This window comes from Aspergillus luchuensis, chromosome 8 (genome assembly GCF_016861625.1).
Source record: "Aspergillus luchuensis IFO 4308 DNA, chromosome 8, nearly complete sequence".
Lineage (NCBI taxonomy): Eukaryota > Fungi > Ascomycota > Eurotiomycetes > Eurotiales > Aspergillaceae > Aspergillus > Aspergillus luchuensis.
In genome coordinates this window covers 3,335,632-3,359,446 of record NC_054856.1, presented here as the reverse complement: position 1 = coordinate 3,359,446, position 23,815 = coordinate 3,335,632, and the positions used below count along the sequence as shown (strand labels likewise).

The 23,815-nt window shown below is 51.6% G+C and overlaps 9 protein-coding genes across 9 annotated transcripts; 4 read left to right on the top strand and 5 right to left on the bottom strand.

Annotated features, from left to right (window-relative positions):
• Positions 1-62: 62 nt before the first annotated feature.
• Positions 63-1,915, top strand: AKAW2_81146A (uncharacterized protein; the record flags this gene model as incomplete). The annotated part of the gene is made up of 2 exons (XM_041682246.1): positions 63-206; positions 251-1,915. 2 exons carry the CDS (start codon positions 63-65, stop codon positions 1,913-1,915), a joined length of 1,809 nt encoding a protein of 602 aa, XP_041549107.1.
• A 1,767-nt stretch (positions 1,916-3,682) lies between these two features.
• On the top strand, positions 3,683-5,476 carry AKAW2_81145A (uncharacterized protein; the record flags this gene model as incomplete). The annotated part of the gene is made up of 1 exon (XM_041682244.1): positions 3,683-5,476. The coding sequence occupies one exon, from the start codon at positions 3,683-3,685 to the stop codon at positions 5,474-5,476; it is 1,794 nt and encodes a 597-aa protein (XP_041549106.1).
• A 293-nt stretch (positions 5,477-5,769) lies between these two features.
• Positions 5,770-7,476, bottom strand: AKAW2_81144S (histidine phosphatase family protein; the record flags this gene model as incomplete). The annotated part of the gene is made up of 3 exons (XM_041682243.1): positions 5,770-6,649; positions 6,710-6,836; positions 6,915-7,476. The coding sequence occupies 3 exons, from the start codon at positions 7,474-7,476 to the stop codon at positions 5,770-5,772; spliced, it is 1,569 nt and encodes a 522-aa protein (XP_041549105.1).
• A 1,118-nt stretch (positions 7,477-8,594) lies between these two features.
• On the bottom strand, positions 8,595-10,227 carry AKAW2_81143S (DnaJ domain protein; the record flags this gene model as incomplete). The annotated part of the gene is made up of 5 exons (XM_041682242.1): positions 8,595-8,738; positions 8,795-9,825; positions 9,875-9,968; positions 10,032-10,075; positions 10,122-10,227. The coding sequence occupies 5 exons, from the start codon at positions 10,225-10,227 to the stop codon at positions 8,595-8,597; spliced, it is 1,419 nt and encodes a 472-aa protein (XP_041549104.1).
• An 887-nt stretch (positions 10,228-11,114) lies between these two features.
• erg9 (bifunctional farnesyl-diphosphate farnesyltransferase/squalene synthase) lies at positions 11,115-12,714 on the top strand (the record flags this gene model as incomplete). The annotated part of the gene is made up of 4 exons (XM_041682241.1): positions 11,115-11,182; positions 11,270-12,329; positions 12,378-12,560; positions 12,607-12,714. The coding sequence occupies 4 exons, from the start codon at positions 11,115-11,117 to the stop codon at positions 12,712-12,714; spliced, it is 1,419 nt and encodes a 472-aa protein (XP_041549103.1).
• A 583-nt stretch (positions 12,715-13,297) lies between these two features.
• GPI14 (glycosylphosphatidylinositol-alpha 1,4 mannosyltransferase I) lies at positions 13,298-14,729 on the bottom strand (the record flags this gene model as incomplete). Its single annotated transcript, XM_041682240.1, has 3 exons — positions 13,298-13,444; positions 13,541-13,648; positions 13,713-14,729. The coding sequence occupies 3 exons, from the start codon at positions 14,727-14,729 to the stop codon at positions 13,298-13,300; spliced, it is 1,272 nt and encodes a 423-aa protein (XP_041549102.1).
• A 685-nt stretch (positions 14,730-15,414) lies between these two features.
• Positions 15,415-17,856, bottom strand: AKAW2_81140S (putative C6 transcription factor; the record flags this gene model as incomplete). The annotated part of the gene is made up of 3 exons (XM_041682239.1): positions 15,415-16,410; positions 16,461-17,556; positions 17,633-17,856. 3 exons carry the CDS (start codon positions 17,854-17,856, stop codon positions 15,415-15,417), a joined length of 2,316 nt encoding a protein of 771 aa, XP_041549101.1.
• A 1,536-nt stretch (positions 17,857-19,392) lies between these two features.
• AKAW2_81139S (uncharacterized protein) lies at positions 19,393-19,704 on the bottom strand (the record flags this gene model as incomplete). The annotated part of the gene is made up of 1 exon (XM_041682238.1): positions 19,393-19,704. The coding sequence occupies one exon, from the start codon at positions 19,702-19,704 to the stop codon at positions 19,393-19,395; it is 312 nt and encodes a 103-aa protein (XP_041549100.1).
• Positions 19,705-20,737: 1,033 nt separating this feature from the next.
• Positions 20,738-23,487, top strand: AKAW2_81138A (beta-mannosidase; the record flags this gene model as incomplete). The annotated part of the gene is made up of 5 exons (XM_041682237.1): positions 20,738-20,874; positions 20,939-21,892; positions 21,939-22,369; positions 22,423-22,658; positions 22,711-23,487. The coding sequence occupies 5 exons, from the start codon at positions 20,738-20,740 to the stop codon at positions 23,485-23,487; spliced, it is 2,535 nt and encodes an 844-aa protein (XP_041549099.1).
• Positions 23,488-23,815: the final 328 nt, after the last annotated feature.

Here is a 23,815-nt window from a genome sequence, read left to right as displayed (position 1 = left end):
CGTCGCAATAGCTGCCTGCTTGGGTAATCTTATGTCCATCATCCTCGCTTCCATCATCAGAGATGGAGCCTTCGGGCGAGGAGCCAAATGATGGTGCAAAGGCGTCTAACAGTGTGGAGTCTGCTGAAAGCTATGACACCTTGAAATATCAACTCTTAGGACCGTCTTTGACCAAAGCGGGCCAGGATGCCGTGGACCAGCGAAAGGTGAGTATGCCACTACGGTCTAGGAGTATAGCTAAGATTAGCAGGTATCGGAAATCATTTATAATGCCTCCAAAGGCTCCAAGTATTTCAATCATGAGCAAAATCGGGACAAGGTCTTGACGGTCAAGATTGAACGCATTCTCAAAGAGAAAGCCCGTCTCGAGAAACTAGATCTGTCGGCGGATCTACGACGCGCTGACCAGCTTCTTGCGGAGCTAGAACTGACGCGAGACCTGTCGCAGCATGTTGTCCACGTTGACTGTGATGCTTTCTTTGCTGCAGTGGAAGAACTCGACCGTCCGGAACTGAAGACTGTCCCTATGGCAGTCGGCAAGGGAGTGCTGACGACCTGCAACTATGAGGCACGAAAGTTCGGCTGCCGGAGTGGCATGGCATCGTTCGTCGCAAAAAAGCTATGTCCTCAGTTGATCTGCCTGCCTCAGAACTACGAGAAGTATACGGAAAAGGCAAAGGAGATTCGCGCCATATTCGCACAATATGATCCCACGTTCGAAAGCGCTAGTATCGACGAGGCGTATCTCAATCTGACTGCGTATTGTACAGAAAATGAGCTTGACCCCGAGGAGGCGGTCCAGCGCATGCGCGCAGAGGTCCTGGAGAAGACTAAGATCTCAGTCTCTGCCGGCATTGCGGCAAATGCAAAAATAGCCAAGATCGCATCCAACAAGAATAAGCCGAACGGTCAATTTTGCGTTCCTAATGAAAGGGAAGCGATCATGAGGTTCATGGAGGAGCTGCCGGTCCGCAAGGTGAATGGCGTCGGCCGTGTCTTCGAACGTGAGCTTGATGCGATCGGCATTAAAACGTGCGGCGACATTTATCCGCAGCGTGCCATATTGACTAAACTTTTTGGAGAGAAAGCGTTCCATTTCTTGATGCAGTGCTATCTCGGCTTGGGTAGAACGAAGATTCAGCCGGTGGAGAACTACGAGCGCAAGAGCGTAGGAACGGAGAGGACGTTCCATGAGATCGGAAATAAAGAGGAGTTCAGAGCGAAGTTGTGGTCGATAGCAGAGGAGCTTGAAAAAGATCTGGCACGGACCGAGTTCAAGGGTCGTACATTGGTTCTCAAGGTCAAGCTTGCCACCTTTGAGGTTCTATCACGACAATGCCAGCCTCCACGGGCGGTGTCGACTGCCAAGGACTTGTACGCGTTTTCTCTTCCGATGCTGGAGAAACTTGAGAAAGAGATGCCTGATCTGAAGATGCGACTCCTTGGCCTTCGCTGCACCAATCTGGTGAGCACGAAGAAGGTCGGAATAGAGCTCTTCGGCTTCACTTCGCGGCCAAAGCCCGCTTCGGAGATGGCCGACCCTCCGGTCGAACAGGAGATCGAAACAGAGGAGGCATTTGAGAAAGCTGCACGGGAGGAACTACAGGAGGAGCTCGATGATCTGGAGAAGCTGAGCCAGGAGGTATCTGAATCTACAGAAAGGCAGGATGAAGCGGCTGCATCACCGTCGCAGCCAGTCTATTGGGATTGTCCGATCTGTTCCCGACCTCAGGTGGCGGAGGATCGTGCATTTAATGACCATGTGGACTACTGTTTGTCAAGACAGACGATCAAGGAGGTTGTTCAGGGTGCTTCAGATGCTGTTCCGGCTGAGGCTCCAGCTGCATCGAAGACACGGAAGCGGAGGACAACGGAATCGCCCGATCCGCGACAGAAACGGTTGTTCTTTTCGTGAAGACGTTGTATGGTCGCACCATACTCTTTCAGCAGATTGGGCTTCTTCCCGCCCAGCCAACCTAGGAGTGGACGGTAGTCTACTCCAGCAGGACGTTTAACCGCATGGCAGGCGCGCTGCACGCACGTCCCGCACTATTGCCGGCCACGGTGGCATTGCATCTGACACCGACATGGCAGGCACTTTAGTCTCGGGCAGAAAAGATCGATCAGATTGAAACTGTGACAATGAGGAATGCAATTATCCAATGCAAAAGGTCGCTCCTGGCGATTACCCGTTCGCGACCTTCGTCGGATATTATCAGTCCACAGTACGTGATATAGATCAGAGATAGCCCAGTTTGCACCGCCTGAGTATAATAAGAAACTATAAGGGCTGTACTATGACAAACTTGTATATAGGAGAAAGTTAGAACTTGGACTCAGTGCTATTCACCATGACACATTAACGGTCGGGTACCTGGCCTTGACGATGAGATTTTAATGCCATAAATATCGCAGTAAGGCCGTATTGCATGCATGAAGGGGTTGGTTGGTCATACTGGATTGATTAATTGTTGGCTGGTACTATTAATAGGCTAATTAAGGGTTAGTTAAGTCCTGACGGGAGTATCTACATTAAACGAGGACCCATCCACGGTACTCCTGAGGATGCTATAGTTAGCTACTTTACAAATAATACCACAAAGGGATAACAATACACTGGAAAAAGCACAACAACTTAGCGACTCCAGTAGTATTCACCAAGTATCTCGTCAACACCAACACTACACAAGTAGATCAGTAAATACACACCAACCCGCATGATCCCCCGATAAACTTCACCACATATCACAAACCCGCATTGACAACCAGGAAGGAATGTGGAGTCTAGCCCCTCCCCTCCCTCCTTCTCTCCTGCTTGCTTCTCTTCTTCGAAGATCAACGTGGCAGACGGCCCCTTGCATTCCCCGAATAGTTCAGTAGTTTGTCACGCATCACGTGTCGGCAGTAGGTTCGGGTTCGCCATGGAGACGTACAGTAATGTTTTTGATCGACGAGATCTGAACTGATAAGGGACTGCAGGGAATCAATCAATTCCATCAATCAATCAATCACATCTGTCAGATGATCAGATCAGAAAAATATACTCCGGGTTCCGTGGATTATAGTAGAGTAGTCGTGTACAGAGTATCTAGTGTCAAGTAGGGTAGGGAGTGATGGGGTGATCGGCGTGATGGTTGTCCGGTTACTACTCCGGAGAGAGCCGCAGCTCCGACTTCACCCATGGTCAGCCCATGTGAAGGGTGACTGCGATCAGTAAGGGTGGTGCAGTTGAAATTATCTATGCTACTATTTTTGAAGATATGAATGGTTTCAAGTGGTGATAAATTTACAAGCCAAATGTATATATCATGAAATGTATAGACAGAGGAAGAAGAGAATAAATTCGGGATAAGAAACACACCTTGATTAAGGGATCTGAATTGCGGTGAAAGGGGGAGTCACCAGAGACTAGCCGGATTGGGGTGGGGGAGGGATGTTTTGCACCCAAAACAATTAATTAATTATTATCCTTCTCTTTCTCCTCCGGTGTTTGTTGTGTTGAACAACAAATTCAACGCACTACATCGTCATCCCACACTCCCTCCCCATCTTCTTCTTTTTCCCTCTTCCTCCTCCTCCTCCTCCTCCTCTCATCACCTGGACGGTCCAACAAGAACCCGCTGTCGACTGGCTGGTGCCATCATCATGCTTGCAGATTCTCGAGCACTACTGTCGCAATGCCATGAGCCGCTCTCCTTTCCGCCCCTCGACTCCCGCAAGTATGAACGCCGCCGATAAACAAAACAATGGCCATCTCGCCAAACCTCTCACCCCCGCCCTCAGCGCTGCCTTTCATCGCTCTCAGAAATCCCCTCTGACTCCTCGACTCGCTACTCCCGGGGGGTATCGAACTCCCAAGCGACTGACTCCCTCCGAACATCCCTCGTCCGTCCCCTCCAAGCGGGATCCCGAGCCACCCTCATCCCTGCTCAGTGCCAATGTTACCCCTCGATCCGGTTCCCGCAACAGCAGACGCGATGGTGCTATTTCCTCCCCAAACAACACCCCAACCAACGGGCACCAGCACCAGCAACAGCAACCGTCGCCCCAAGTTTCCTGGTCACAACCACATGTGGGCCAGCTGTCAAATACGGGGCGACTCCGGACGGAGCGGAGTCCCGTTCGGGGGGGAATGCTGGAACCATCGCGGACAACCCGGGCTAGGACCGTGACGATGGAGTCTAACCAGCTTTCTCGTCCGACTTCTGCGTCGGATAATTCAGCCGGAGCCCCCATGTTTTTTCATGCATCTGATGCACGTTCGACTATTTCCGAGCAGGAGCCCCGCCCGAAGCTGCAGACCAAGACGTCCGGCACCACTTTTATCTACGCGAACGGGGCGCAAGAGAGGCAGTCCCCGGTGAGTGAGGTAGGGGGGACGTATAAACGTCGGTCGATTGGCTTGACGCGATCGGTGGTGTCGGCGAAGCCGTCTGCCTCGCCGCGACTGCGACCGGCCAGGGTGGACTCGAATCCGCGGCTGTCTGATGGGCCGTCGGTAGTCGGGTCGCAGGATGACTCGTTTGACGCCGGGTCACAGGCCCATAGTCCCCCGTTGAGCAGTATATCAGCGCGACCGATCCCAGCTGTACGACACGTGAAGTCGTCGAGTCTCGACTCTGCCAATAGTGGACTCTCCCCTCCTCAGAGGGAAGGGCTGCGGCCAAGCCCGCTTATCATATCGCCATCAGAACCCAAGATCGACGCCAGCACTATCGCGTCTGAACCACTGCCAGGCCTCCGGCCGCGAGTGTTCAGCAACGGATCCATCGCTTCCGTGGATACGCATAACTCGGGGATGCAGAGCCCGTCCAAGTCGGAAAGCGGACAGGCCAACGGCGCCCTCAATGCGCGTACGGAGCGGAAGATCATGGATCTGGAAATTAGCAACTCGTCGCTTCTCGCCATTAACCGCACGCTAGAACGGGAAATGCGGAAGCAGAATGCAGAGCTGCGCAGATACCGACGCCTCAGTCGCTCGGGGCGTCTGTCCATGGCGACGTCCAGCCGGTCCGTGTCCGGTGCTCTCTCGATTCCTCCTGAAGTCGAGGAAGCGAGCGAGCATTCGTCTGTGCGGTCGCCAGAAGAGCTCTCCGACTTTAGCGACGAAGACTCCATGGAAGATGGGGTGGTGAGTCCCGACTCGCAGGCAGATCAGGACTCCCAGCATCGTGCGCGGGACGAGAAACGGTTCCTCATTGATCTGGCAAAGCATCAGGAGCTTCTCGCCGACAGCCAGCGGCTGAACCAGAGCCTCAAGCGGTGTCTGGGATGGACGGAAGAGCTGATCCGAGAGGGACAGCGCGCACTGGAATATAATGTGCATGTGAACGACGTGCAGCTGGGCGGACGCGTGCTGACCCCGGAGGAGCTGAATGAGCTGAATGAGCTCAACGAGCTGCACGAGCAGCAAGAGCTGGAGCTATCTCGTCCATCGAGTCGGAGCGACTCCGAGCCACCTTCCGAGGATGGCTGATACCTACTATTATCTAGATTAATACGGCGTCGCTGGTGTACTGCTATTCTGTTGACTAAGCTGGTGTACTGCTATTCTGTTGACTAAAGCTGGCATTTAGTCTGCTTCCTATCTGTTTGTTTTCATATTTGTTTCGTGTTGATGGCGATAGATGGCGGCCGGCAGCTATTTGAGCTAGATACCCATACGCGTGATTTTCTAGCATACCATACCATATACCAATATCATACCTTTGCATCCACCCATCATTTCCACACACTATACTTCTCTACAAAGTCATGATAGAAATAAAACTAAGGCCTCCCATCCCCAACCTGCCCCCCACCACTCTCCGCCCCCTGAATACACGCCTCCTCAAACGCCGCCAACTCCTGCATCTTGCCCACCCCATTCAAGAACCCCTCCAGGGCACAAAACCCATTCGCCCCCGCCGCATCCTCTTCACACCCAGACACCCCATCAACAGGAACCGGCATCTCATTCAACACCCACCTCACAAACTCCCTCCCCTGACCCTCCTTCACCACTTCATTCTCATAAACCACCTCCCCACCCCCAACATCCACCACAATCTCCTCAGCAGAAGAAGCCTCCTCACACCTCCACACCTCGGTAACAAACCTGGCCCCGAACGGCGCAATATGATTCAACCTGAACGTCCTATTCAGGGGCACTTCGTTAGGACTGATATCCCCCTTCATCCCATCCCCGTCCCCAATATTAAAATACTCCACCCCGAGCGCAGCCAACACCGAAACAATCACATCATCATGCGACATATCAAGATACAGCGGCTGATGTAACGGGAACGTGTCCTTATTACTATCATACGTGATATTAACGTTGGCAACCTGCTCGGTTATAAGCTTCCCCTGTAGGCGAGCCGCAAGCTCAATCACATATCCAATACCCTGCGCTCTACCGGAGGGTGAACCGAACCCGTAATCCCCGTAGAATTGCAGATCGAGGATGTATGCGTAGGATTCCCATTCGGAGGGCGTGAACAGGGAACAGAAGGAGGAGGAGCCCAGCACGGCGGTTTCGTATGCGCAGAGGTTTTGCATGCTGAGGATGTCGAGCGGGGTTAAAGTTATTGAGGGTGGGAGGTAGGCGGAGAGGCGGGTGATTATGGGGGGTGTGTATGTTTTTAGGAATTGTTCGGCGGAGTCGTCGCTGTGGGTGGTATAAGGTTAGTATGTTTGTGTAGAGGGGATTCTTAGGGGGGAAACGTACCCTTCGGAAGTGTCTCCGTTTGGACAACTTCCTGACAGGGTATTATTGTACCCATCTCCCTCTGGGATAATGACCAGGTCGTAGTTATCGGATGAGCTGTTGGCTGCGATGTTGCTGAAGAAGCCGCCTATACGAACCCTAATCAGTACACTGCTCACTATAGACCATGGGAATAGGGAATAAGGAGGGGAAAAGGCAGGCATACTCAACCACCACCTCGCACTCTCCAAAATCCTCGCCTGACTCGTCGTCCTAAACATGGGCTTATCCCTCCTCGTGCCATTAGGCCAGACATTCAACTCATTACTCCAATCCGCCATGCCAGCCGGGGCATCATACAACACCCGTCCGTAGCGAGACCAGTGGAACGCACCGGAGGTGGCTTCCGTTGCGGCGCCGGTGGGGAGGAGGGCTTCTGTGCCCATGAGATAGCGCCATTTATTGAGGAAGGAGAGAGGGCCGGTGGCGAGGGTGCTGTTTGGGTGTGACTGTGTGTAGTTCTGCAGCTTCTGGGCGAAGGATTCCATGCTGTCGGCGTCGAGGAGGTACGAGGTTGGATAGCGTTGTGCGTGCCGGTGGAGGATGTGTGCTTGCGTTAGTTGGCATTGTTGCGGGGTGCCTGGGGGAATTCCGAAGCCGGGGCTTGGGGTGTAGGGGGAGAGATTGCCCCATGTTGAGGGGAGGGAGAAGGGGTGGGTTCTGTTGGTGGTTAGGGCTGTGGTGAGGGTGAGGCTTAGGAGGCACAAAAGTGCCGTTAGGAGGATCATGGTTACGATGGTGAGAGGGTTTACATGGGGAGATGGTGGAGGGAGGGCAATGTCTTGATTTATAGGTAGAATTTCATGCGGATAATTATTGGATCTATCTATGTGACTACGAAGTGGATAGCGGACTCCGTCGTATCAATGCTGGCACAGCCTGCTAGATGTGCGGGGGCTGGTTGGTCATTTGTTTAGCTGGTAGTTGGAAGTAGTAGAGATAGGCATATTGCGGAGTCGAAGCTTTAGACCGGCTTAGTCTAGGACAAATCTGGTATAAAAGGAACAATGCAATGGATCCAATACTGCAGTGGTCATAGTGTGTGGTGAGTCCGGGAAAGCCCTCCGTGGCTGATTGTGGTAATTGGTCGCGTGAGGGTTGGAGACACTCGGAGAGAGACCGGCAATCCTGCCAAAGCGGGGTCGGGAGGGAATCAGTAGCCTGTGAGATGAAGTACTCCTGGCAGTAGGAAAGCTTATCAGAAGGTGAGACACGGCGGGACGGGTAGTAGGAGGGCTTAGTTTTATTCTGGAGGGGCCTCGGTGAATGTTAGGGGTAGGATGCACGATTCCAGGTTTATACCACTGCCATGTACCTTAGGGTATGCCGTTTTATGAGGTGACTTTAGTTATAGTACTCAGCGTTGTTCATAGGTGGTATTAGGAGATACTACTTACACAAAATAACTTCTTAGCACTACTGCTTCCTCCTGCAGCCGTCTTACAGCATCCCGCTACACCTGCAGGATTAGCCCGCAGTGTACCTTCGATCGTACGACGTCACTTACTCCGCATTTACTAGTATTAGTGTTCCTTGGAAGTCGGAGATGTCCGGCTCAGTAACGGTGAGTCACTTAGTAGTAGTAGTGGCGGTAGTAGTAGCAGTTTGCTGATTACCGGGACACCGTTACGGCCGAGATATAATTCCGTCGGAGAGATCAGTAGCACTACTCGTGACTGTTTCAGCCCTACAGGCACCACAACCCATACTACTAGTTGTATGAAGTAACAGTCCAATGGCTACTACACCAGAACTTGGTATCTGCTACTCTATTACGATCTGATATACTCGCTACACACATATCCAACTGTCCAGTCTGAAAACAAAAATAGACTATGCAAGGTATCTAGGCAGTGGCAGTAGGCTCTTCGTGATGGTGCTCGTGCTTCTTCTTCTTCTTCTTGTCCTCCTTGCCCTTCTTCGTCATCGACTCCGCCATCAGCTGCTCGAACGCCATGAAGTCGCCCTCCTCGTCGGGATCGCGCTCAGCCTGTACCAGTTAGCATACACCCAAAGGTCTTGCAGTAGATAAACGTAGTGGCATACCTTGGAGTAAATGTTACCCGCAATCACCAGAGCATGAGCACGCTCAACGCGCTTGTCCAGCTTGATGCGCTTGTCTCCGAGCACCTGGTCACACACATCGCGCAGCACGCTCTGGATCTCAAACTTGCTGCCCCGCCACGCTGCCGCCAGAATCTTGCCCGTCACCTTCTTCTCGTACTCAGCCTTCTTCTCATCTGTCCAGTCCTCTCCACCGCGCTCTTCCAGCTTGGCCATCTCCTCCATGGTCATCTGCGCATCGATGGCGGTGGAGATGGTGGTCCAGGTCTCCTTGGCCAGCGTACCCTTGTCCTTCAAGCGCGAGAAGAACCCAGAAATACCAAGGAACTTCTGCGACTTGAGGAAAGAGGTAGCCTTCTGCACATAGGTGGCGCCGATGGCGTGCAGGATCTCCAAACCGAACGACTCCATCTTCAGGTTCTCCACCTCCAGACGGATCTTCTCCTCGAACGCTCGGGTCATTTCGGGGCTCTTGTCGGTTTCCGTCCACACGCTGATCTTGTCCACTAGCTTCGTGGCCAGAGTGTTGACGCGCTCCTCGCGCGCCTTCTTGCGCTCCAGCTCGTACGCCGCCAGACGCTCCTGTTGCTCCCGGGACAAACCACCCTTCTTCTTCTCCTTCTTGCGCAGTTCCTTCTCCTCCTGGGACAGACCAGCTGCCTCCATGCGTGCCTCTTCCTCCGACTTGTCCATGATGGCCTGCTGGCCCATGTAGCGGCGGGGGGTGCTCGTGCCGGAGCTCGGGGATGCGGCGGGCTTCTCGGAAGCGGCAGTCGTCGACTCGGCGGGGGTTGGTGCAGCTTGAGCAGCACCTTCGGCAGTGCCTTCAGCGTGCTCCTGCTCATCGTGGATGTTCAGTTTCTCCTCGGCGGATGCGGCCAGTTCTTCCTCCTCCATCTGCTGCATGGTGATGTCCATAGTAGTGGTGAGGTCCTTCATGAGCGAGATTTCACCGATAAGATCGACAAAGGCGTTGCCGCCGAAGATCATGCCAAAGAATTCCGAGGGGTCCTCTGCATGGCATTAGTATCCGACTGTCTCCTGCGACAAGATGTGTCTTACCGAAACCACCACCGGGGACAGCATCTTCCTTTCCAAACTTATCGTAGCGCTTGCGGAGTTCTTCATCGCTGAGAACTTGGTAGGCTTCACCGATCTGTCATGTAGAGATGGAGTCAGCGCATGTCGTGACCACAAACAAACAAAAGTATCTACCGACCTCCTGGAATCGCGCATGCGCAGTCTCATCGCCGGGGTTCTTATCTACGACGGTTAGCGCTGGACAGCCAGATGGCCGCTGCAAACGTACCCGGATGGTGAATGATGGCCAGTTTACGATAGGCCTTCTTGATCTCGAGTTCGGTGGCAGTGGGTGGCACCCCGAGGGCGTCGTAGTAGGAAGTGTCGGCAACCATGGCGGGCAATGTGAGCAGGACCCAACCACGCAATCAATCTAGCGGTCACCGATGCAGAAAATCAAGGCCAGCCGGCAGGCGAGTTGCAGAAATCGATGTCGACCAGAAATAGGACGGGCTGGTAGAGACGGCAGTTTTGATGTGTCTCCTGTAATTTTTTCTGCCTAAATGATGTTATTTTGGCTTTTAGTTTTCCGCTGGATTTCTTCCGTCATGGCGGGGAGACAAAACAGTCACTTGCCAATGCAGATGGCCTGAGGCGGGCAGTCCGTCACGTATGGTAATACAATAGTCGCATTCCCTACGTTCTACTACAGATATGTCATGTATCTGTGTACTGCTCTGGTAATACCGGCATCTGCGCCTGCACGCGCTCAGCCGCCAGCCAGAGCCGCTAGCCGCGCCGCCTTTCAAGCGGGCCTTTAAAATTTTCCTTCTTTCGCTTTCTTTTCTTCTTCTTCTTCTTTCTTTTCCTTCCTCGTCTTCTGTTTATTCCTCCTTCTCCCTCCTCTTCCTCTTCCCTCCCCCTGATTTACCCTCTCCTCCCAATTGTTTACTTATTTCCTCTTCCTCTACACTTCTACCTCTCCCTCTCTCCCTCTCCTCCCTCCTCCTTCCCTCCTCCTACATTCCTCCCGTCTGCTTGACTGGATTCCCCATCTCCTCTCCACCTCATCCTCCCCAGCCAGTGAGGCATTCGCTCGCTGTGCTTGTACATTATTGTACCATCCCATCCCTTTCTTTCCTCGCGAATTCCGTTGATTCGGTCATTCTCCGCAATTGCTTCCATTCCCTTTCTTCTTACGTGTAATAATTCCCATTTTACCCTAATTCTTTTTTCCCCATCCCGTCATTTTTGACCGTTCGATCGTAATCTACCCTTCACCATGGGTCTCGCATCGAATGCCATCTACTACACCTTTCATCCCTCGGAACTGAGGTCGATTATGCAATGGTTGGTTCCGGCCCTTGTCCTCGACCGGCTATGATGGGGTTTAGTGTGTTGTGCCAACGCTTACGAAGGCTTTGCCCGTGGTCATAGGAAGATCTGGCACTCCCCGGTTCATGAGCGCGATGAGAAGAACGAGACCGAGACCGAGAAGGCCTGCTTCAAATTCCTCGACCTGACCAGTCGGAGCTTCAGCGCCGTCATCAAGGAGCTCCACCCGGAGCTGTTGATGCCCGTCTGCGTCTTCTACCTCACACTTCGCGGGCTGGACACGATTGAGGACGACACGTCGATTCCTTTGGAAACAAAGGAACCTCTGCTGCGTGGCTTCAAGGACTTCCTGGAACAGGATGGCTGGACCTTCAATGGCAACCGCCCCGAAGAGAAGGACCGTGAGCTGCTGGTTCAGTTTCACAATGTCATCACCGAGTTCAAGAAGATGAAACCCGCCTACCAGGCCATCATCAAGGACATCACCGACAAGATGGGCAACGGTATGGCCGATTACTGTCGCAAGGCGGCCTTCGATGACGCCAGCGTGATCACCGTCGAGGAATACGACCTGTACTGCTACTACGTCGCTGGCTTGGTCGGTGAAGGACTGACGCGCCTCTTCGTCGAGGCCGAGTTTGGTAACCCTGCCCTGCTGGAACGCGCGCGTCTGCACAAGTCCATGGGACTCTTCCTCCAAAAGACCAACATCATCCGAGACATCCGAGAGGACGACGATGATGGACGTCGCTTCTGGCCCAAAGAGATTTGGTCCAAGCACGTCACCAAGTTTGAAGACCTGTTCAAGCCCGAGCACCGCGAAGCTGCACTAAACTGCAGCTCCGAGATGGTGTTGAATGCTTTGGAACATGTCGAAGACTGCCTGTTCTACCTGGCTGGTCTGCGTGAGCAGAGTGTGTTCAACTTCTGCGCTATCCCGCAATCCATGGCCATTGCCACGCTGGAACTCTGCTTCCGCAACCCCGCGATCTTCGAGCGTAACATCAAGATCACCAAGGGTGAGGCTTGCCAGCTGATGTTCGAGTCGACGCAGAACCTGCGTATCCTCTGTGCTGCCTTCCGCAAGTATGCGCGCAAGATTCACAAGAAGAACACTCCCAAGGACCCTAACTTCCTTAAGATCAGCCTTGTTTGTGGACGGGTATGCTCCTCTCATATACTCTTTGTTGACCCTTGCTAATAATTATAGATTGAAAAATGGATCGAAACCATCTTCCCCAGCCAGAATGCCGAGGCCGCCAAGCGTCGTATCACTGGCGAGCTGACGGAGGCGGAGAAGAAGCAGGCCGAGGAGCACGCCGAGACCCGTAAGGACATGTACTTTATGATGGGCCTGATGGTGGTGATTGTGTTCATCACCTCGATTGTTATGGTATGTGCCTCACTTTACGTATCACCGAACCAGCTAACCAGACTAGATCTTCACTGCCTGGCTACTCGGTGCACGATTCGACCTGGCGTGGCAGGAGCTGCGGTCCGGCAACTTCCGGCCACCCAGGGAAATCCGCGCAAAGAAAGAGCTGTAATGCATTCTACGGAGTTATGACTGATTGATCTACTAGCTGCGGGGCTTATGTCTTATACCTTCTGCCTACCCGCTTATTTACTATACTAATTTATTACCTTCTTCTTCCCTTCATAGGTCTCTTTCTGGTTTCTGCAAGTCGAACTAGCACGGATGTCAAATTGCGATCCAGTCTTTCCATGACTGTGGTTGTGCCGAAGAAGTGCTGATATTGAGCGGATTATTCTGACCAGCGACGTACTAGATTTGTGTCTTCCAACTTAAGTGTTGAGGTGGCATACATCCATTGAGGACCTGGAACATACGTAATTACATAGTAAATATGAGTTGAATATATAACCTTAATCTTCAAACATGCTGTTTCCTTCAATAAATTAAAATGGGTTTGTAATTCCAATGTTGTCCTAACCAATATGCTAATTATGTAGTCCGTACCCAACCACATTGATCACTTCTAACACATCGGGATGCCCCCAACTATAATCCCTCCCTAAGTACATCACACCCTCCTCCCCTTAACCTCAACCCTCCACCCTAATCTACATAATAACATACCCCAAAAACAAAACAAACTACCTATTCAACTAAGAAGAAGCCCCCACATCCTCAACAATCACCCCCAGAATCCAAACATTAACCGCAAAGAACCCCAACGAAGCCAAAAACAACCCAGGCATGAAACTACTCAACCCCAGAAACTCAAGATTATATCCTTGTTGCAGCCACAGTGCCTGCCACACATTCATTAATCAGTACAATCCAAAAATAAATATTTGATTTAAGAATGAAAGAGAAAGTGAAAGTGATGTGATAGGGATTGAACATACCTGCCCAATAACCCACGCAGCCGCCACAACGCTCCCAAACCGCGGAGCCTTCAACATCGAAGAACCCGGGAGATAGAAGGGGAGAAAGATGAGGTACCAGAGGAAATACTACGACGATTTTCCTATCAGCTCTGCTTTCGTCGTAAGTAAACTAAGGAAAGGGGGTGTATACCTGACTCGTACAAACCTTATTAAAGGTAACAAATGCGAACGTCTGCGCGAGCATTGCCCCAGGAAGACTCTTCTTCGCCAGGATGAGCGGGATAACCACAACAGAAAGAAGTAACTGCGGGATGAACGCCAATGACTCAAAGTTCCCCTGCACCTCGCCTGCAGCAGAGAGGTAGAGGAGGGTACTGTAGGGGGAGAAGTTATGGCGGTGGTCGATGCGCGTGAGATGGTGGAGAAAGGTATGTTGCAGGAAGGGGGTATCGTAAAGTGAGTACATGAGGAGATTGAGGAGAGTGAAGGTGACCAGGGAAGTCAGGGTGAGGATGATGCGGGGGGGAGTGATGAAATTCATGATCTTAGTGACGATGCTGGTATCTTTGCTTCCAGCAGCGTTCTTTAACGCGCTGCTGCTGCCGTCTCGTTCGCGATCCAGCCACCAAATAATCGACACTCCGTAGATAAACGGGTAGATCTTGAAATGCACACTCAGTCCCAGCAACACACCCGCCAGGACCACTCTCCTGCGAAGCACAGCCCAAAGCAGAGCAATGACCAGCACTCCGAGCAGACCCTCAGAGGAACCCCGGGTACTAATGTTCGCGACCATGGGATTCAGAAGCCAGAAACTAGCGTACTTCAAGGCGCGAGGAGCGTCCATTCCGTACGCGGAGACGAGGGATCTAGCGATGAGCCATCCGGCGAGAACGTCGGAGAGGGCGAAGAGGGCCTTTCCAAAGGAGAAGAGGAGAGATGGGCCGGACCAGGAGGTCGGGAGGAGCAGCCATGCTAGGAGGGGCGTGTAGCGGTAGGTGTCTCTTTCGTAAGGCGAGGCGCCGTGGGAGACGTAGCGGGCTGCGTCGGTGAAGACGAGGTAGTCGATGTCGGTGTATTTGACGGCGGAGTTGGCGTCTTGCCAGGCGCCATAGATAAGAAGGATGGCGCGGAGAGCTATGGCGGAGGTGTAGACTAGGGTAGGTGATTGGAAGAAAGATGATGATGATGCCATTTTCGAGGGCATTTTGATGGTAGGTAGTGTTGTGGTTGGTTACTTCATCGGTGATAGCTTACTCCTGTGGCAGCCTGGTGGTGAGGATTTCGGCTGGATGGGATGTTGTAGATCGCCGAGCAATATGGTAGTAGCTAGTATGTACAGATTCGCTGATCTCACCATCCTATGTCTATTTGGTGGGCATCGTGGGTTCTGGTTGGTTAGATGAAGCTATCCCGACGCGAGGAAACGTGACCGGATCGGTGCTGAGTCAGCAGGAAGATGATCTTGCCCGATTAGGAAGTTGTGTGTCTTGAAGAGGAGGATTTCATTCAAAATATCTTTCTTTTATGACTACGCCTCACATTTCTGACGCGGGAATCGAAATACGTGGATTTATTTGGGATGTGTGTTTGTGTTCTTGATTTATAATGAAGAGGTGCCCTCCTCTATCAGAGTTCATTAGCATGTGTTGACCCATAGCTAGTTTGTACATTCAAGGTTAAAAATATATTGCTAAGCAGTACCTTCTGCTATCCTGATACCATGTTCTCGGCACAAATCCTCCGAATCGCCCGTAAATGCATCAATCATGAATAACTATGTAATCTGAAACCGCTAAGATAGTGAATGAGCTGTAACAAGTACCAAGCGAGCGAATAATAAAACACCATGTGACAGAATTGAACACCAGCAGCGATGAGGCTGCACCACCCTAGTAGAAAGACGGCCCTGAATTGATGAAAAATGTTGAATCTCCCAATTGACCTCCATAATAAGTACTCTCGCTGCTTCCATACTTTGTATTCCTTTCCTCCTGGGGAAACAGTGGTACGTTGTTGACATTGTCAATATCAGCCAAACCCTGCAACAAGTTACTGTCGCTCCAGCTAAGAAAGTCCCAAAGATACTGCCCAGCAGAATCATTGATAAACTGGGGCTCAAACGGATCCACAAATCCATTCTCGTGTGGCATTGCGCGACCGAAGTCGATTTGCAACGGGGATACCCCAGGCACTGCGCCAAGATCTTCAGTAGCTGTCACGCAGCTACCGCTGTTAATGCTGTGGGCTTCTCCGGTGACATTGTGGCACCGTTTACCAGCCTCAAAGATCCGGGAAACGGCTTCTAGCGTTGATTTGGCGGCTGGACTCCAAGGTTCCAAGCGCTCTAGGACAAGCATTGTTGTTTCCACTTGGGCCTGACATGCTTCAGCTGTCGCTCTCGGGTCATCAACTGTACCATCATTGAGGAACAGTCCTAGAAGAGGAACCATCGCAGCCTGGAAGATAAGCCATACTGCGTTCCAGCCTGACATCTGATGGAATTGTGCCTTGGCAGCTACATCCTGTATGGTAGCCTCGGCAATCTCCCTACATCTTTCAATAGCTGTCCTTTCTTCGGACCTGAGCACAATGTATGGTACGCGGCGCATGGCGTAGCTGAGCAGGGTGGGGCGATACAAAAGCATCCGCTGATTGTAATATCGCCATTTCATGACAGTCCTCGTGATTGCGATCGACTCCGAGCATGGCTCGTGGTCTTTGAGAATATACGGAAGGTTATCATACCATTCGAGAAGCTGGCTATCAAGATTTGCCATTTCGTGAGGCTTTGTCAACGGTGCTACGGCCAGCACCTCCTGGATTTGTGTCGCGATCTTGCAGAATCGCACATTTTCCAGAAGTGGTAGAAGGTCGAGCACATTCCCCTAATAGGTTAGCAAAGAAAGAAAAGAAAATCAGAAAAGGGAAGACATACTGTTTCCCTATAATGTGGCAACTTGACGGTGATCGCTGGACCCAGTCGACCCATGCTTGGTCGGCCCAAGGTCATGCCACCCCACGTGTCCAGACAGAACAGAGACCACCAGACTCGACGTTTGTGATCAACTGAAAATAACCTATTTCTGCTGTTGCCGTATTGACCATCCGAAACTTCCTTGTGCAAGCCCAGAGCTGCGGCCATGCGCAATGCCGCCCCCATCATGGAGTACGCGAGGTTGGGCTGGCTGCTATAGTGGAGGTAATAGCCACCCATGAGGCCCAGAGCTTGAATGGTTTCCACGTGCGGGGAACCCAGACTTTCCAAATCCAAATGGCTCTTTGACCGCATATAATATGCTTGATGAGACATGTCATCGGCAGGGGTGGCTGCTATGCTGCCCAAAGCAAAGACAATGTTAAGCAACGCGAGCCATTGCTTGTCCTTCCTGCGCGAAGAAAGATACGTTTGGCGAAAAGAATGTTCGTCCAGCATTGGAACAAACGGTTGAAAGTAGGTAAAGTAAGCGTCAAGCAGTTGAGACTCGGGCACAGTTGAAGTGCCATGGTGCGACTGAGACCCAAAGACCTGCCAGGCCTGGGCCTCTGGAGAAGAAATCTCCATGACAGAATCCCGACGAACTCCTGCGGCAGGTGCGCGAGACAGGTGAGAGAGGGAGCTTGGCTCTAGCCATACTATCACCTTTAACACAGCATGGATGGAAGAGACACCCAAATAGGAGGATGGCTGTTTGGCCGAGAGAGATAAAGCGTTGACATCGTCGGACACGGTACTCGTGAGCTCGGAACTCTTCAAATCGCGATCATCAGTTGTGTGATCAGGTATGGTTTGTAAAGACTCGAGATTGCCGTCTTCGCTGGATGCCAGAGATGCGTGAGCCTCCACTGATGCCGAGGTTGCTGGGGATGCCGGGTGTGGCGCTTGCGTCTGCATCTGGGAAGCCCCCTTGCCTGTCAGCTCCAAGAGCTTGTCCCGAGGCAAGTTGACAAGGGTCTCCGCTGGAATGCCAGGGAAGAGCTTGTCAAGCACTCCTCTAAATTCATCGAGTGTGGTCGATAGTTTCTCCACATGCCTGCTTGATTGATACATTTGTTAGTCTCGAGTCATCCCTCGATCGCGGCTGCAGTAGAGGAAGGGGACAGTCACACCTGCGAGATGGCCGAGGATCAGAGTACTGACACAAATCTGCTTTTTTATACCATCTGCATGCTTCACATGGCTTTTCTCCGTCACATTTTATTTTTCGGTGCCGACAAGATGTGCAGGCCCGGAGCGTAGTGACTCTGCGTCCGACAGATTGTTGACGTTGGTTGCGTCCGCGCACAGTAGTCGGAAGAGTTGGGTTCTCGAACCCTTCGAACGTATGAAACATTGCTTTGCGATCGGGGGATAGTTTGCTGGAGACTTTTGCTTGACGGATAGTCGGGAAGTGTACCCGTTGAGACACTTTAGGGTGGCGAGATTAACTCGAAAGGGCCATTGGCACCGAGTCGCAGGGAGACCAGCAGGTTAGATGCACCGAAGAGCAGGGATCCTTGTTTGCCAGAGGAGGAAATAGCAAGTGGATCAAATAGACCGAGCAAGTAGTCCGAGTCAGTTATGCAGGTAATCAGTTAGTTGCTGCAGTGTTCATTGTCCGAGGAAACAATGAGGGTAGAAGTAGAAGAAAAGCAAAGAAAGGCTCATCAAACGAAGACGGTGAAGAGGAAGAAAAACACAATATATCCACGCGGGAACTCAGCTCCTGTTTTGGGGAAGTGAGCAGGCCAGCCTCGGGGTTAGACGATCATCGGCAGCGTTGACGCTGGGAACATCACGGTTTGCACCGAGAGAAAGCAGGAGGTGCCCAACAACGGAAGTTCCTGGACGAGGACCCTCGCAGGCCACCAGTGGTCAGCATGGCCTCCACCCCCGCATTTCGTCCTTTTAATTTATTTTATGCAGGATGCGACCGTTTCTGTCTGGTTTCTGCATGCTGGCAGACGAACCGACCTGCAGACCCTGTTGGCTGCCTACTATATTCAACCCTGCGCCTAATTATACGCAGGGTACGAGAAGGGTTGTGTGATGCGTTCACAGACTCGGCAAACAGCATATGGTGGTCTGTTCTCCTGGCGCCTGAATTCATCGGTCCAGTAACCCTGTCCGGCATGGAATTATACACGCCTGAGTGTGATGATGATGCGTCCTTCCACCTATCACTGGCCCTCGGTGAGCCCCGGGTCTCCGAATGCTCTTTCTGTCTTTTGTAAATGCTGGGCCTTACCCCAGGTTGAGACTATCCAATAGATGGCCGGACCAAGCAAATCTGGTACGCTAGTCCCCATCAGAAGCATTTGCTCTTGCACCCAGCACCGTCCCAATGACACAATTCTACAAATTATCACACTGAGCTATGGGGTATCAAGCTCAGGAGATGGACGTGTAACTCAGGGGTCCAGAGAAAATAGTAGTGGAGTGGGCTTCTGCTAGGGCCGGCTACTCCTGAGCCCAAGAGCTAGTAGTGCGGGAGACTGAGTATAGCAACGCCGGTCCACCACGCTCAGACATTGTGGTGCCACCTGATTGCTTAATGGCCAGGCAAGAAGTAAGAACATCTGTGTGTCTGACAAGGTTTGCCGGATGTAATCGGCGTCTTAGTGAACTATCCTTTCATCCGCGACCTGGAAGCTTACTGTTCCTGGGTCGCCCTACACCATGTCGTCCGAGGGGCAAAAATGTATCAGGGTTTATACAAGATTATGCCCACTTCCAGGGTCTTCGTCCAGTTTGGTTGCTGGGTGAAATGTGCCTCCGCCAATTAAATGCACGACCCCGCATGAGGTGGCCAGTTCCTCATTTCCAAAATTAATTAAATCCCGTGCAGGTGTCAGATGCCGGAGCAATTTTGTCGGGGGACTGGCTATGTCTAACTTTGGAAGGCCTGCTGAAGCTCTTGTGCACTTGCAATTTTTGCCATACAACCAGACGTAGTAGTCTTCCAGAATCGCTTGGTGTAGATCTGGGGTGACTGACAGTGCACATCACGTCTGTGAGGCATTCTTGTCAGGTTTTCAACAACTGGAACTCGGGCTGAACCGAGCCGTCTCAGGGGACAGAGGATTCGGTGCACGACAATCATCTCGGCTTGTCGGGAAGATGACAACCAATCGCCGAAATACTCACCAATAGCAGCGGTGGGTAAACAGGCTAATTTCACTAGACGCCAAGAGTGAGACATTTTATCCTTTCACATGCACGCCAAGCCAGCGCGGCACCTGATGGGATAGCCAGGGCCGTTTTACCCAGAGGTCCTGGATCATGGATAGCAGGCACGAAAATGCCGAGAAGGAGGGGTGCGTCGGTTACTAGCGCTCAGGATTCAGGCAGTCGACTCACTCTTGCTCTGGTGCAAAGAGATGAGGAGTGAGGAGTCGTAATCCCAAGCGACGAGGGGTAGGCTAGTGGCGAAGGACCGGAGGATGTTACCTCGCGACGGCCTTGCCGTATTATGGGTCGCTTAAGAAGGTGGGCGCCTGGACCGTCTTGAAGGCCGCAACCAAGCCGGCAAAGAAAGGTGAAGTGGTCACTGGAGAGTTGGTGACGGGCGATCGTTTTATCTGGAGATCTTGAGAGCTGTCAGGTACTATCTTCGGAAGATAAAGAACGACTCTCACCGGAGGACGATTCCAAATTAGTGTGCGGAGCACCTGCCGTGCCATAATGGGTAAGGTCGGAGCGAAGTGTCTCACAGTAGACACAGCGCGGTTTCGGATAGACAGTGGTTTGGAGAGTATGATTGTGTTAGTCACAGAGGGATTCCTAATGCAAATCTTTTGTGTACTGAGGCCTATGATAGCAGGCGATGATAGCAAGCTTCATTGTGTGGCCTATACACGACAATGAGAGAATGAGAGAATGAGAGAATGAGAGAATGAGAGAATGAGAGAATGAGAGAATATAGACTGTGGGAGAGTTGATGGAGAGGAAGCGATGCCCAAATGGGAAAGGCCCCGTGCTCCGTCAGGGGATCGCCCAAAAAGGAAATGGCAGCACGTGGAGGCGGGGACTTCTCCGCATAGCTTCCCCAGGCACCCACTCTGTAAAGCCTCACCCTGGACCCTGGATGCAACTATATCCATACCTATTGCTGTGTAGTATGTTTCAAAGGCTATGGGGTTTCTTATTTATTGAGCTCTGACTGTCCGGCTTGAAATTGGGTTGAAACAGCAATCAATTGCCGGTTCCTGTATCAATTACCCCTCCAAGACCCCATGATGGCAGCATTCGCGCAATACACTCTGTCAACAGGGTGGTACTTTAAAGATAGGGATGACCTTGCTTCAGACGCATGGATGCCAGTTCCCGTCGTTCCGTCTGTCGTTCACCAGGACCTACAGGCGAATGGAAAGTGCGTACTATTACGGAATATTTCGCGGCAAGGGTCGCTAACGTACAGATTGGATATTGTTTAGGCTGGAGAACCCATACGTGGGGTTCAATGAACTAGACGCACGATGGGTCAACGACAAGTCATGGACATACCGCAAGATACTGCAAAGGCCAACTGTCCTGGCAGGATCGAGGATTGTCCTGGCATTCGATGGCCTTGATACATTTGCCAAAGTCAAACTTGATAACAATGTTATCCTAGAAAGCAATAACATGTTTCAGGCCTATCGAGTAGATGTCACCGAGGCTCTGGATTGCGGAGATGAGCACGTTCTGGAGATTGAATTTGATTGTGCGATGCTGCGTGCCCAGGAACTTCGGAGACAGGACCCGAAACACAACTGGGCCTCTTTCAACGGGGATCCCGCGAGGATGAGCGTCAGAAAAGCTCAATATCATTGGGGTTGGGACTGGGGCCCGGTCCTCATGACGGCAGGTATCTGGAGAGCAGTGAGATTGGAAGTTTATTCCACAAGGTTGGCAGATCTCTGGGCGGAGATCGATCTGGACCCCACTCACAAGTTTGCTTCTGTTTCAGCATTTGCAGAGCTTGACCTTGTTGATCTTGAACCACCATACAAGGTCAACTTCACCATCACACTACATGGAAAGCAAATTGCTCAAGCAGAAGCCACACCCCAAGACGGCAGGGCAAAGGTAGAGTTCAGCATAGACCAGCCTCGCCTTTGGTGGCCACACGGATATGGTGATTCCACTCTTTACGAAATTTCAGCTTCACTGAAGACCGATCAACTTGAACTCCATAGAGTTACCAAGAAGATTGGAATCAGGACTGCTGAAGTCGTGCAGCGGCCGGACAAGCACGGAAAATCATTCTTCTTCCGAATTAACGGTGTGGATATATTCTGCGGCGGGTCGTGCTGGATTCCCGCAGACAACCTACTTCCGAACATCACTCCGGAGCGATATCGAAAATGGATCGAGCTGATGGTTGCCGGCCGCCAAGCCATGATCAGGTCTGTTCCCTTGCCCAAATGTAGACTTAGGACTAACAATACCTAGGGTATGGGGCGGTGGTTGCTACGAAGACGATTGTTTCTACGAGGCTTGCGATGAGCTCGGTGTTTTAGTGTGGCAGGACTTCATGTTCGGATGTGGAAATTATCCAACCTGGCCCGAACTATTGAAGTCTATCGAACAAGAGGCGATCTACAACGTCCGCCGCATGCGCCATCATCCATCCATTGTAATCTATGTTGGTAATAATGAGGACTACCAAGTCCAGGAACAGGCCGGTCTCGAATATAACTACGAAGATAAAAACCCTGAAAACTGGCTAAAGACAGACTTTCCCGCCAGATACATCTACGAAAAGCTGTTGCCGTCAGTGGTTGAGCGCTTTTCACCGAACACGTTCTACCACCCAGGTAGCCCTTGGGGTGACGGCAAAATAACCTCCGATCCTACAGTCGGCGATATGCACCAGTGGAATGGTAATGCTGCTTCCTCTCACACTTTATTCAACCCAGAAAACTGACGGTTGTAGTTTGGCATGGCACGCAGGAAAAATATCAAATCTTCGATACGCTAGGTGGCAGATTCAATAGCGAATTCGGCATGGAGGCTTTCCCGCACATGTCAACGATCGAATACTTCGTCGAGAACGAAAAAGACAAATACCCGCAATCGCATGTTCTTGATTTCCATAACAAGGCCGACGGACACGAACGTCGCATCGCTACTTACCTTGTCGAGAACCTGCGAACTGCTACTGACCTCGAGGTATGTGCCTACCTCCCCAAGTTAACCAGCCTTGCTAACCCGTCCAACATAGACCTACATCTACCTCACCCAGGTTGTGCAAGCCGAAACAATGATGTTCGGATACCGTGGGTGGCGTCGCCAATGGGGAGACGAAAGACACTGTGGCGGTGCACTACTCTGGCAGCTGAATGATTGCTGGCCAACAATCTCTTGGGCCATTGTAGACTACTTCCTGCGGCCCAAGCCCGCCTACTACGCTGTAGCCCGTGTATTGAACCCAGTCGCCGTAGGTGTACGACGAGAACACCACGACTGGAGCATCACACATGCGCAGCCCCCAAAGACAAGCAAATATGAGCTCTGGGTAGTCAGCTCCTTACAGAAGGCCATATCCGGAAAGGTCGAGCTTCGATTCCTCTCCGTGGACACTGGACGAGAGATACGGGAGCGGATTGTGCGAGAAAACGTCGACATCGTGCCCAATGGCACCACAAACATCACCGACGGGATCATCGACCACACCATTGATACAGAACCTCACGTCCTCGCTGCTCGACTGTGGGTGGATGATAAAATTGTTGCACGAGACGTGGATTGGCCTCAGCCTTTCAAGTATCTTGATTTTGCGGATCGTGGACTTGAGGTAAAGAGGGTTTCTGAAGCCTCTGATCAGCAGGTGTTCCAAATCAGCACCGAGAGGCCGGTCAAATGCTTGGTATTCGAGGAACGCGACGGTGTCAGATTTAGCGATAGCGCGATGGATATTGTTCCTGGTGATGTTCAGACAGTCACGGTCACAGGGCTGCGGGTGGATGAGAAGTTGAAGTACAAATTCCTTGGCCAGTGATTCTACAATTGACAATATCTAGCGATGCATTTGATTCACATAGTACTGCAGCAAAAACTCTCCCTTTTTCTGATTACGCTCTAGTAGATCAAGCACAATTGTCTTCGCTTGAGTACTTATGCAGATATATGCAGATATACCTAGTCATTCCAGCCCATTAGCTCTTCTTCAATTTCTCCGAGCACAAGAACCGAATATCGATACCAAAGGCAGTCTATATAAGAGAACTCCAGGTCATATCCCAGTCCATTTGTAGCCAGAGTTCTTCGTGAAGGAAACAGTCCAACCAGACATTCGTCTATTCAACAAAATAAGAAGACACATGAAA